Source organism: Macaca mulatta, chromosome 1 (genome assembly GCF_049350105.2).
Source record: "Macaca mulatta isolate MMU2019108-1 chromosome 1, T2T-MMU8v2.0, whole genome shotgun sequence".
NCBI classification, from domain to species: domain Eukaryota; kingdom Metazoa; phylum Chordata; class Mammalia; order Primates; family Cercopithecidae; genus Macaca; species Macaca mulatta.
The window spans coordinates 114,068,571-114,082,749 of record NC_133406.1 but is presented as its reverse complement, the minus strand read 5'-3'; the positions used below and the strand labels follow the sequence as shown (position 1 = coordinate 114,082,749).

Here is a 14,179-nt window from a genome sequence, read left to right as displayed (position 1 = left end):
CAGAGTCACCATTCCACATAGCTTCCCAGGGCCCGCCTTATCTGGAGGGGCTGATTTGAGGGGTGCCAGGAAGTCTCCTCTCTCCTTTGAAAGCATAATCCACTGCCCTAGCCAGCCAGGGTGTTTGGAAATCAGCTATTACCCATTTAAGAGAGTTGGGTGAACCCTCCCTCCTGGATTCTGGATCCAGGGACCATCAGAGCTAGTTTTCTCGCCTATAAAATGTATAATACAATTAGCTTTCTTCATAGTGTATTGTGAAAACTGCATATGGAAGTGTTTGATAAGGTTTAATAACTAATAAAAAAGCACCTGTACCTGGCAGTGTGAGACAGGGATCAGTGAAGATCTCTTAGAGGAGGGAGGGAGGACATGATAGCGCTAGCAGGGAAAAGAGTACCTGGCTCCCAGGAAGGAAAGCAGGAGGAAGACTGGGGCAAGAAGAGGTGGAGACCACCACAAGCAACTTCCTAATTTGTCATCAATGCAGCCTCTGCTAAGAAGCTACCCAGTATTTCACTCCTGTCGGCTGACTGAGAGGAACTGTGATGTCAGGAGACTTACAGTTCAACCCTGGATGTGACATTAGCCCTCATGTGATCTTGCACTAGGCCTGCCTCATTCCAAGTCTCAGTTTCCCTCTCTGTAAAATGGGAATAATGTAGCTGACAGGGAAGTTGAGTGTGGAAGTTTTGAAAGGTGTAACATGTTGAATGCACGTGAGGTTGACTGGGTCTTGAGTGTTTATGATCTATGGCACGTGGTCCCTTTAAGGCCAGCCATATTTAGGTCTCTATCCTGGCCACCCCTAGGGTATCCTCTGAGATGATAGCTGCTTTAGAAGCCGAACTTTATCGCATGACAGAATGTTTCAAAACTAAGCAGGAGTTCTTTATTAATAAAATAAAAGGGCAGTGATCAAATTGGGGAAAATAGGAGTAAAATTCATTGCAGTAAACCCACATGGGTGACTGGGACATGAGGAATGGAGCTGTCCATCTGTTCACAGGCAATACACACATACCGGTGCCTTCGAGGCACCAGGCATGTGAAAAGCCCTGGTCTATGTCCATGCAAATCTGTCTTGCTGCATCGTTTCCTTGTGGGGAGTCCATATCAGCAAGAGCACAGAGGACTGGGAGTGTGTGGAAGTGAGGGCTGCAGGTGCAGATGGTGTTCTTCTTGGAGGTGGAATGCAGAACTGGAATCTGGAACCCAGAATATCACATTCTTCGTGTGGCTAGGCTTGGGAGGAGGAAGTGGGGGAGGTCCGGCCTGGAGGAGAAAATTAAGGGGCTGATTAAAGTGAGGATGACCCTGAAAAACGAACAGTTTTCCATCCACATACGACAGAAAGCTCAGGAGACATTATTAGTCATGGTCCCCACCCAGTGACAGTGACTTGTCCACCATGGAGATGCTGGCCGCGGTGATGGAGTGGAAATGTGCCCCAGGCCAGGCCCCCACCCAACTCCACCCCGAGCAGCTGCATGTGGTTGGGCATGCAGGTCCTTTAACTTCTTTGGGCCTGCCTCTTTAAACTGTCAGTAAAATTGTTATGAGGATTAAATGAGGCAAGGGATTTGAAAAATGCTTTGGAAAGTACATTAATGTATTCCTGTCATTTCTCAGGCCATCTTACCCCTTCCTCTGGTAATGGCAGCAGTGAACCCTTGCATGGCCTCTTGGGCAGCATCCTGACATCCATCTTTGGGGTAGAAGGCTAGAGGTGGACCAGCTTCCCCGAGGACCTGCCTTTCCCCATCCCAGGGCCTAGGAGGCTATATGAAGGACCAAGGCTCCTTCCTCCCACCTAGATAAGGCCCTGAGTAGGATTGCTGGATTTAGCAAATAAAAATAGAGCCTGCCCAGTTAAATTTGAATTTCATATAAACTACAAGTAATTTTTTAGTATGTTTCCTGCAATATTTGGAATATACTTATACTTTCAAAATATTCTGTTATCTGAGATTCAAATTTAACTGAATGTCCTATATTTTATGTGGCAAGTCTACCACGGAGACCAATTCTATCCCACATTCTGTGACCAACACGATTACTCCTCAGCACCCCAACTCCCAATGGGCAGGTAGGGACAGCACCACCGTGTGCTGGGGCACCATTCACATCATCTTCTACCTGTGCCCCAGAGAAGCCCCACAGAACACTACGTGGACTGTCTCCCTGGATTAGGAAGGACACTTGCACTGTGAATTGAGGAAGGGGGATGAGTGGTACCTGGGGCTCGGGATTGAATCATCCAGATCTGAATTCAAATCCCATCTCTGCTGTTACTACCTGTTTAATCTTCCTCAGCCTCACTTTTCTCATCTGCAAAATGGTAACGATGACACTTTCCCTAGAGGGGCTATGAAGATGAAATGAAATAATAAGCATGACAGGTGGTGCTGGTGCTAGCCTCGCAGTGAGTGCTCGAGAAACGGCAGCAATTTGCAGCAAAGGGGATGTTCACATTTTTGTCAGAATTGCCCCAAACTCCATCCTCTCCCTCTTCCTCTTTTTGCTTCAATGTTTCTTATAACTGTCTGCCTGCAAACAGCTCCTTCAATTTGTTCTATATTATCTATGTAATTGTATACTATCTATATTATCTATATAATTGATCTATATTAAAAAGACCTTGATTCCCCGAGTTTGAGCAAACACCTTTGGTGGGTTAAATCAGCTCAGGTGCAGGGACTTGGAGTGCTGAAAATATGTGGTGGGTGGCTTTCATCAAAACAGCTCAGCAAAGCAAGTCCCTGGAGGAAGTGCAGGTGGGAGAAGTGGGTGAGGAATTCTCTGGGAGGTGGTAATCAGGACCACACCAAGTGCCCTGGGCAGGTTGGGGGCCCTATAAAGGCTCTTGGAGTGGCTGCCTATGGAACAGGGCTCAGCCTCCTCTCCTGGGGTCCAGTTTGCCGCCTCTGGTAAGTGGGAACACATCTGTTCTCCTGGGATTTGTGGGGCTCTTTCCTTCTCCTTTAACTCCTTTGAGCCACTAGGCCAAGATCCTCTACTATCCTTGGGTAATCAGGGAAGTGACACAAGTCTCCTGACAATTGCAGACAGGGCACACTAATCATTACTTAGAAAGTTTAATCTCCATTCCACACCATTGCTCGCTTGGTATGACTTCTTTCCTGATCGTGGTTTGACTCCCCAGCAAGAAGATTTTTCTTGTTGAAGGAAGAGATATTTAGAGCTATAGAATTTTGTGGCAATTCTGAGCCCTGTTTAAAGCTTTCTCACACCCTATTCTGCATTTTCCTTACCAGTAAGCTTTAAACTTTTCTTCCAGGTGTATGGAAACAGGTATATTAAACAGTGTCTTCAATCCTATGCAGCTCCCATTCTTCCCTATTCTGATTGCCACCTCTTTACTTTCTGAGGCCTGCACTTCCCATCTATAATCATTAACTTAGACCATAAGGAACACTGCCTACAAAGATAGCCAGAGACACTCATCAGAGCTGGGAAGGCTTCAGGGAACTTCCTGACCAGCATCCTTCTAATAAAGGTGCTGAGGCCCAGAGAAGGCAGGTTGCCCATGCAGTGAATGGCAGGATGGACCTAGAACCCAAGCCTGAGCCTTCTTGGCTAGTGCTCTTTCCTTTGAACATCCTCCTATCATCCTATGGCTCCAGTGATCTATTTGGCTGGCCCTTAAGCTTCCCAGTTCTTTGTAGAAGGCTGGAACCACTATCCTATAGCCATATAGGACTTGCCTTAGCCTTCCGTGGTGAGTCAGGGGTGGAGCAGGGATTAGAGATCAGGCCTCTGCAATCTTGGTATACCCCTTGTCCAGCCCAATCTCTCTCTCCCTCTCTCTCTCTCTCTCTCTCTCTCACACACACACACACACACACACCATGATGCTTCCCTGTAAGACAGAGACTGTTCTTGTTCTCTCCTCACACCCCTACATCCTTGCCCATTCTTATTGTCTGCATTATCCAAGGGAGCCAGTTGACATTGTCCAGATCTGTCAGCTAAGATGGCATGCTTTGACCTTGTAAAATGTCTGGGATACTTTTTAATCATCAGACATGCTTCTCATGGTGTCCCTGCCCGGTTTCCTTTAGGCTCACCTGTTCCTAGAGCAATGTCTTCCCAGCAGCAGCAGCAGCAGCAGCAGCAGCAGCACTGCCCACCCCAGAGGGCCCAGCAGCAGCAAGTGAAGCAACCTTGTCAGCCACCCCCTGTTAAATGTCAAGAGACATGTGCACCCAAAACCAAGGATCCATGTGCTCCCCAGGTCAAGAAGCAATGCCCACCGAAGGGCACCGTCATTCCAGCCCAGCAGAAGTGTCCCTCAGCCCAGCAAGCCCCCAAGAGTAAACAGAAGTAAGGATGGACTGGATATTAACATATTCCACCATCCTGGCTATCAGATGGAACCTTCTCTTCTTCCTTCTCTCCTTCCCTCCAGCTCTTGAGCCTACCCTCCTCTCCCATCTCCTCCTGCCCAAGATGTAAGGAAGCACTGTAAGGATTTCTTCCTATCATACCCCTCCCCACACATACCACCTTGGCTTCTTCCATATCCCACCCTGATGCCCTCCCAGGTAGGCATGAGAGAGACCTCATCCTCTCCAGGCTCCAGCATGGCCACAGCTAAGGCCCATCCATTCCCCAAACTGAGGAAAGTGTCTGGGCTTTTTCTGGGGTTCCACCCTGACAAGCAGGGTCACAGAGACTGGCGCACAGTTTCTGCCTCATTCCTTTCCCTGATGCCCCCTAATCTGGGCTTCTCTCCTGTTTTCCCCAATAAAATAATGTGCTTCATGTAATAAATGTGTCTGCTTCCTGGGCTAATTGTCCACTCCCAGTCCCATTCTGTGATTCATTCATTCATTCAGAGAGGGAACATTTTAGGGAAGTGAAGGTGCAAGTACACACATGCCTGGGAGTTCAGGAAGTCACTCTTACGGACACAGTTACTCTCTGGTAACCAACCATGGGGAAACATATCCAGACATATCTCAGGTAAAGGAGGACAGAAAACAAGCCCAGCAACTCATTGACAAAAGTTTAATAGAGTCTTGCATAACTAATCCCATCTAGGGAAGATCAAAAAGGAGGAAAATTTAGCTCCTATCATTAGAAGCCCAGCCCACCTGATGAATGCAGTTTTTTCCTCTTGGAAATTGTCATTCCGAAAAAACACACAAAGCATACGTAAATGGCCTGAATCCTGCAAAACATTTCTACAAACATGTGCAAATGACTTTTTCACATATTTGTTTATGTTTTTATTCATTCATTAACTCACGCTCATTCACTTACTTATTCATACTCACTCATCTGATATGTAGCAAGTTCTAGAATGACCTTAGTTTTCCACTCTGCCATGCTGGATTTCCAGAGCTATCCAGAGTCAGTTTATCCTGTGTCTCAGTGTACTCTTTGGAAGTCAAAGTCGTTTCCTTACACATGGAAATGTTGTTCCAGGGATGGCCACGTACAGAGAGTTTGTACAAAGTACACAGGGCCTGGTTTTGTCAGTTAGTCTGACTTTACACAGCTTATGAAAGAAACCTGTTTTTACAACTGGCTTCCTGACCCTCCTAACCCATGTGTGAGACCAGCGGCCTGTATTGGAAAGAAGCGGCATACCTCCCAGACATAAAGAAAGAAAAGTATTTGAAGAAGAGACCCTGAGTAGGAAGGAGTAGTTGAACACAGAGCCAGATTTTCTCCCCTTGAGCTTTATTCTTTTCCTGGGATTTGGTCACTCAGTTTCAGTTGCCACCATCAAGCATAAGTTGCTTTCTCACTTAACACACTAGCCTAAAAAGGAACAAATGACCACCTTCTCTACTTTCCCTTAAAGTGGCTATCCATGGCTGATATTTCCAAGTAGTAGTTACTTAAAACTTAGTGGGTACCGACATTAACTAGGAAAGTCAAAGTATTGTAAAAACAATTAAGATTCAAAAAGAATGCTTCTAGCCCTAGGAATTCATTAACAGCCTTTCTTTGCCCCAATCCCTGCATCCTAAAATAACTCCCCTCTGTCAAGTACAAAGGCTGGTCTGTCTTAGCAGTCCCCTTCCTGGCTTCCTTCCATCTAAGCCCTATTCAGTTTCTTGGACACACTATTTTTCAGGTGTTTCATGTCATTTTCATGTCTCCCAGGAAGGCCCTGGCAAGTCTTCCCACAGACTTTTGAGTTCCAGGCTGATAGATTTGCATGGTCTTCAGCTAATTGGACAGATAGGGGTGATTGAAACAATGAATATTTCTGCTGTGATCTGTGTCTCAGTTATTAACTCAGTGAGGAAGGGGAGATACCCATGTTTAAAGTCCCATCTCTGCATGACTAGGTGGGCATCCATTCCCCCTTACGAAGAAATTATTTTATGTAATTCCACCCTTCAGAAGTTCACAAAACAACATTGGCTTATGTCAAAATCGCAGCCATAATTAAACACATAAAAGTTAAATTATGAGCCCTTAAAGCACAGGAGTCTTGTTTAGCTCACTATCACCAAATGTGCAATGACTAGCTTTTCAAAAGTACAGAAGAAAGAACTGTTTCCAGGTGGAACAGGACAGCCTGTGGCAAGCCAGCAGCCTAGTGTATATCTAGACCAAATTACAAACTATCTGTACCCACCCGGGGACCCTACAACTCCAGAGATAGGACAGCCTCAGAGAGGTGAGCCAACAAATGTTTACCTGGGATAATCTGTGGATTCTAGGCAAGAGCAGAAGAATGAAAACCAAAGCTTTCTACTGTGGAGGACCATTGCTAGGGACAGAGAGACCAAGAGAATTTATGGGTGCTCTCGGGGGCGGTCTTTAAGCAAGTGGTTGACATTCCACTTGGAACATTTAATGAATTCTAGGAATGGTCAGGTCAGGATATTAAATACCTAAGCAGAAAGTCTTTGAAAAGTCGAGTGGAGTTTTTAGTAGGTTTATGAAACAATGAATGGAGTTTGCAACCTTCCAGGTGGAGGGCCTCTGGCAAACACACCAGATAGAGAGTTAAAAACTGAAAGGCCAAGGGTAATTCTAGTCTGTTGGATAGAAGTCAAAATCATGGCCATCACTGGGGAGAGTACCAATTGGAAGGGGATATCATGAAGTTTTCTGAGATTCTGGATAAGTTCTCAGTCTAGTGGGTGACAGTTACCTGGGTTCATACATGTATCAAAACATACACTCAACTGATTTGTGCATTTTTCTTTTTGTTAGTTTAACCTCAATAAAATAGAAATATCATTAAAATAGCATCAATAAGTGTAATGAAAGATAAGACATTTATACTAAAAATACAAAACATTATTGAGAGAAACTAAGACAGAACTCACAAATTTGGAGATGTTTCATGTTCATGTATTAGAAGACTATTTTGTAGAGATGTCTATTATCCTTAATTTGATCTAAGATACATAAATTAGAATGAAAGTGTGATACTGCTACACAATGCAACATATTGGCTAAAACTAAAAAGATAATACCAGGTGTTGGTGAGAATATGGATAAACAGAAGCTTTTATAAACTGCTGAAGGTAGTGTAAATTGGACAACCATTTCAGAGAACAATTGGGCAGTATTTCTAAAGTTGATCATATGCATCCCCATCCCAACAATTTCACTCTTTATTGTATACACAACAGAAATGTGTACATAGAATTGCTAAAACACATGTATGAAAACAGTTATAATAGCAGTATTTGTAATAGCTCCAATTAAAAATATTCCAAATATCCATTAAAAGTAGAATGGATAAATTAATTGTGAATTTTCATACAATGGCATACCACAACACAATGACATCAGACAAGCTCTACCCATAACATGGATGAATCCTTCAAACATAGTCTTGAGGGAAAGAAAGCAGATATTAAAAGCATATGTTGTATAATTCCATCTGTTTTTATGAAGTCAGAATGACTAGAAGGTAAGCTTTACGAGGATCTGGCAAAGTTTTGTGTCTTTACCTGGGAACTGATTAGACAGATGTAGTCACACAAATGCATTGAGCTGTGTACATTTTCCTGTATAATAATATTATATTTCCTTTTCTTAAAAAAGAGTTATATAAATTTAAAAAAGTACTTCGGCAATATTTCAATCCTGATTGGCTTAAACCATTATTTTTCTCACTATTTGTGTGCATACTTTACCCATTTTCTACCCCATTGTATCTTCAAAGCCCATCCGCAACATGTCAACAAAATTAAAACATGTCTGTTCTTCTGAGGAAAGGAGACTATATTTACAAAACCTCCAAACACTGCCAGGGGAGAAGGGATAGCTCAATACACCCTCCTCCCAGTATTCTTCCTTCTCACTATTTTATTACCTAGAAAATTCTGTCTACCCCAGAAACAGAACAATGCCCTACCTGATCTATCTGTCACAAACACTCAGCAGCAGGCTCAAATTCCCAGCCACCTCCTGTTCTGGCCAGGAGCCCCTCAGAGGCAAAGTGAACAGGCCTGGGCATCTGCATTGGAGCTGTTCTGACATTCCATTTCTTTTTGCAAAAGGAGTAGGGGCTTTCAGACTGAACAGAATTGAATCTCAGCTTCTCCATTTCCTGGCTGTGTGATTGCATTCTGTCACTTAGAGCCAAAGCCCGTTTTCTCATATGTGAAAAGGTGTCAGGGTCAAACAACTATTTGCAGCATTTTGGGGAGGATTGGTGATAATATCCAGAAAGTGGCTGCATATAGCATATGCTCATTAAATGATTGATTTTATTTTCATCTACAGCTGGGGAAGGTGGCTATCAAAGCGTGAGCTAAGGATACTCCTCTGCCTAGAAGTAGAAGGTGGCCATATGGAAGTCTTTTTACTCTAGCTCAGGAGTCTATGCTAATAAGTAATTGTTATCTGTTTCCCAGCCTGGGAAGGCTCCAGGCTAGAAAAGAGGAGACTTAGATTCTAGTTTTGGGTCTGCTATTGAATAAATCTGTGACCTAGAACAAGTTCCTTAACCTCAGTCCTTTATCCATAAGATGAGAGGTTGGGTTGGATGCCTTAAAATTAGGTCGATCTATTAATTCTTTTGAGTTTTTGCATGTGTATGGTTTGTGTTCCCTACCCCACCCTCTCTAACCCCATCAGGGTGGATCTGGTGGTTTTCTAATAAGCAGAGTACATACATGGGTTTGGGGCAGGAGCAGAGCTCAAAAAATAAGAGAGTAAGTAAATGAATGAATGAAGATCAGATTCCATGAACAATTTCAGGCTATGGTAACTAGAAAATTTAAAAACAAGTGGCAACTAGGAATTTAAGGTAATTTTGAAAAATAAAGATTTATCTTATATAGATGGGCAGAGGAGGATTGAAGGGCAGTAACGAGGAACAGAATATGCCACCCTAAAATGTCCCACTTGGCACAAGTATTCTTTTGACCTGAAGGCAGTTGAGGGTCAACAAGGACATAGTTTTCTGCCTTCCTCCTATCTGCCTAAAGGCAGAGCACAAATTTATCCCCTCTCTTGAGCAGCATGAGAGAACCAATTCTTATTACTGGAGATGGAGAGCCGGCACTGAGATGAGTCTGCATGAACAAACCTTGCTAAAGTAGCCCTTATATTTCAGAAGTTTCCCCGTATAATCCCTAGTCATCTTCCACAATGTATTATCTCTTGAAGCTCAACCCCTTTTTCTTTCTTAGGAAGAATATACAGGCTCCCAAACCTAACCACTTCTTTGGGGTTTCACTTCTTTTCTGTGAAATACCTATGCATGTAAAAAATATTGATATCAATATAAATCATATGCCTTTTCTCCTATTAATCTGTCTTCTGTCAGTCACATTTGCAGGCCCCCATTACTGAACCTAAGACGATAGACAAAAAGTTTTTCTCTCCTCAGCAGCAGTATACTTGGTTGGTACTTTGTGCCCCCAAAAGTCATAATTTGGCCCTGCCAGGATGTTCTGGAGGAAGGAAGCATGAGCCTTTAACCCACCAGAAGGTCTCCATACCATGTGCATGATGATGTCCAGGAAGGTGACCCGGGATCATCTCCTGGCCCCAGAACCAGCCTGCCACGCCAGCTTGAGCTTGCGCTTTGATGATTCCCTGCTTGGAAGAGTGACATTCAAGGGTGTGTGTACTTTGCCTTCCTCAGATGGGACTTAATTACTTCCCAAGGCTCCCAATATCCTCAGGCCAAACACCCACATTCATCAGCATCTAGTTGCATCAACATCAATATCTGCCCAGGTATCTTAGCACCCACCTGCACCTCCTTCCACCTATTCATAGGACTGGGACTCTCCAGTTGGATTCAGGTCCTAGAAGTTGAGATATTCTGGCAGAGCAGTGATTTTTCAATCCTGGTTTTATGTGACAATAAAAAAAAAATGAACTGATTAAATGAAACTTTGAAGTGGAGCCTAGACATGAATAGTTTTTTAAAGATACCAGATGATGTCAATTGCAATCAAGGTAGAAAAGTCCTTGTGTTTAGAGTCTACTGTTTCCCAACTGGTTTGATTTTAAAAAACCGCCTGATGCACTTGAGAAATACGGGTCCCCAGGTCCTTCCCTTAGGTATTTCTATTTCACTGGAAGGAGCATCCTAAGTCATGCTTATGCTTAAGTCAGTTGGTAAACCCTCCTCACTGATGAGATTTGGATCCCAGAAGCTCAAAGAATGTTGCCTACTTCCCTACTAGACTTCATGAACCTGGGACTTCATGCTTGACATTTGACTCTCATTCAGCAAATATGTGTTAAATGAATGACTGATTGGCTACTTTAAAAATGAAGGAAATGATTAGATTTTTCTGAGACATGGAAGATTAATTTCTAATAACCGTTGTAGTTCAGACCCTAAGGAGAAGAAATGCACTTGTCATATATGATCCATCTACTATGTTCTAGTCACTACAGTAGTTGTTTTGCATATATAATCTCATTTAATAACAGGTCTAAAGACAAATTTTATGGGTAAGATACGCTGAGATTCACAAAGCCTTAAGAGTTATGGTACTGGATTTGCATCTTGGCTCTGCCACATTATTGGCCACGTAAACTTGAACAAATGACTTATTCTTTGTGCTTCAGCTTCCACATCTATAGGCTACATTTAAAGAACTGGTCCTTGCACTGCTATTGTGAGAATTAGTGTCACACCTAGAACACGGTCTGCCACTTTGTAGAAGCTAATGAAATGGTAGCTGTTTTTATTATTAGAAAACTTTCCTGATATCACACACATAGCTAGTAAGTATCAGACTCAGGATTTGAATCCAGGACTTCATGTTTCCAAACCTGTAATCTGTGGAGATCACTCTGCACTCTCGAGAAGGTGTTTTCAGAGGAGGATCAGGGACAAAGCAGGCATAACTGAGCAAACAGAAGGGACCAGCAACAACACAAACAGCAGCCACTACCAATGGGGTTTAGATTCTCTGCAGAAAATTTTTAGCCATGCAGTTGTTCCTTTGCCCCCCTCTACAGCCCAGGAGACAATGACTAATAGGAGGGATAGCACATCAGTCTGAACCATCCCAGATTCTAATACTTTTCATTTTAAAATATGTCTGTGTCTTTTGATCATCCATACCAGGAGAAGCTTTACCTCTAGTGGAAGATAGGCAGTCGATCAGCTCAGATGTGTGAGACTACAGGGATCCAGTCAGTGTCTCTTCTAAGAGTCACCCTCTGGTTTATAGAGTGGCCCACTAGTCTTGAGAAGCAATACAACATAGTTCTCAAGGGACTGTACCCTAGCACACCAGACCTTTATGACATGTTGGGAGAGTCACTCAACATTTTCTGCCTAAGTTGCCTTATCTAAGGTTTGTCCAGGTTTTTGTATAATCACCAATAATTTTAGCTACTTCCCACGCCCCAACTCCTAGAAAACATGAACCATGCAGTCATTGTCACTGTTCAATAACTCAAGATACAATTTGGTAAACATGTAAACCTGAAATCGAACGTAAAAAAAAATGAGGGGAGATAAATCAATCACAAAGGCCAAGAATGTTGCTCCACTGAAGAAGTATGCCCTGTACTTGGGCGCTCGCTCTCTGTTCTCTCTCTCTCTCTCTCTCTCACACACACACACACACACACATACACACACACACACACAGAGTGAAAAGGAAAAAAGGAAACTTGCAGTCAAAAGGAAGAAGTTTCATCTGATTTCAAGTGGAAGGAGAGGAAAGAATGAGACAAACTAGCAAGAATTATCATGCTAGATGTATTTAGCTCATTCATCTTAAAGTGTTAGAAGCATCATTGCATTTAATCTTTATAGCAACTTTGTGAAGTAGAATTTAAAGTTATCCTTTTAAAGATAAGGACAATAGCTTACAGAAAGGTTAGGCAACTTGCTCAAGGTCATCCAACTAATAAGGGCATGGCAAAGCTTTGAAACAGCTGGGCCAGACATTAAGCCTGGGTCCTTTTATTTCTATATCCCTCAAGCTAGAGAAGCCAAGTTTAATTTTTTGTCCATCCCTTCAAGGACTGGAAATAAAAACAGTGAGGGTGAGGGGCATGCTCTGTTCTTAAAGAGATGGTAGAAAGGAAAGGAAATTGGGCATCCCAGGTTTTGGTCTGATTCTGCCACTAAAGAGGCTGTGAAGGTTGGAATGAGTTCCTTTCCCCACCACACCAGATCATTCCTTGTCTATAGGATGAGGGGTTGAGGAGAGTTTCTCGGGTGCTATTTCATGTCCTCCCTCCACCTCTGCACCCACATTTGCAAACTTAGCTTTTCCTCCTGCTGGGCCAAAGTGTTCAGGAGGCTCCTAACACCTGGGATCTGGTGTTTCTCCTTTTCCTGCCCTTTCTCAGATGAAGACCTTGTGTGTTATAGAGACATTTTTTAAATTACCATGGCCTGAGTGGAGCAGCTGACACTCTTGCGGTCTCCCTAGCTTCTCAAGGTGATCAGAGAAAGGGTGGGGGGTAAAAGTCTTAATACTGCATATTTTTAAATGTTACCATGCTTTAGATATGCAGTCCCCACAGGAAAAGGCCTGGAGTTCAAATTCTGCATGACCTTCTTGTAGGGTCTGGACTTTAGGGTAGTGGGGAGGAGAGAGTAATCTATGCTGGGAAAAGCCTGATCACTGATTAGACTTAGGGCCATCCATCTTCCCTGCTCTGGGAATGACTGATGAACCTGAGGCACTGCTCAGAGTCAATGGAAGTTCCAGGGACAAATGAGAGCCAGTTTTCGATGTCAGAAGAGCAGCAGCTCCTGTGTCCTAGGTGGGGGATCCTGTGCAAGGCTGAGAAATCTGGGGAGCTGTATTTACTGTTGGCAGCCACCCAGTTTCCCCCTGTCTTTATGTGGGAGTTTGTGGGGCCGATTCAACAGCTCACTCAACCCTAGTGGCAGAGAAACGAAGTTTCTTCTAAGGGAAGATTAACACAAGTCACTGTGGAAGCTTCAGATACACAGGGAGAAGAATGTCAGAGACCAAGAGAAAATTCCAGAGTCTGCAGCCCACGCAGGCTTGGGTGGGGTGAAGGAAGCACATGTTGAGGCAGGCAGGACTGTCTAGTCAGGACTGATAACCAGGGAGAGGGAAATTCCTTTGCATCCAAGGCTAAGGTCCAGGGAGGGCATGAGAGCACGACAGCATCGGAGCTGGCTTCAGATCATCCAGGGCCTGAGACAAGCTGGGTGATACCAGAGGACAGAGGACAAGGCAGCAGGTTCCTGCAGGGCTGAGAATCCTACCAGACATAGCAACAGGTTCCAGCAGCCCCTGCTGTCAGGGCTCGTGGGTGGGGATTTGGTGAACAAGGGGACCTGGGCACAGACCTAGGAGAGAACAAAGTGAGGCAAGAGGCTTGGAGCTTGGGTGTACCAATGGGGCTGGCACCAGCCCGGAGCAAGGTGGGGCATTAAACTGTCTGACAATGAAGCAGGTGGGTGGGAAGAGCAGTGGGTAGACTCTGTACCAGAGCTTCTAGGTAATTCTCAAAGTAGACTCTGAACCTGTCTTCACAAATAACACCATTCAGTCATTCATTCATTTATTCAGTCAGCCAGCCAGCCAGCCAGGCAGTCAGTCTATAATTGCCAGTCTATAATTGCCGAGCAGCTTCTGCACGCCAGGCACTGTGTGAGGATGGAGATGAATAGGGACCTATGGCCGCATGGACACAGTGGGAGGCTGACCTTGGCCTCAAGCTCACCAGCTGTGGAGCCAGCAGGTGCTCCACAAACATT

The 14,179-nt window shown here is 44.0% G+C and overlaps 1 protein-coding gene across 1 annotated transcript; it reads left to right on the top strand.

Moving 5' to 3' along the window:
• The first annotated feature begins 4,054 nt into the window (after positions 1-4,054).
• On the top strand, positions 4,055-4,797 carry SPRR4 (small proline rich protein 4). The gene has a single exon (XM_015152750.3). It carries the CDS (start codon positions 4,106-4,108, stop codon positions 4,349-4,351), a length of 246 nt encoding a protein of 81 aa, XP_015008236.3. The 5' UTR covers positions 4,055-4,105; the 3' UTR covers positions 4,352-4,797.
• Positions 4,798-14,179: the final 9,382 nt, after the last annotated feature.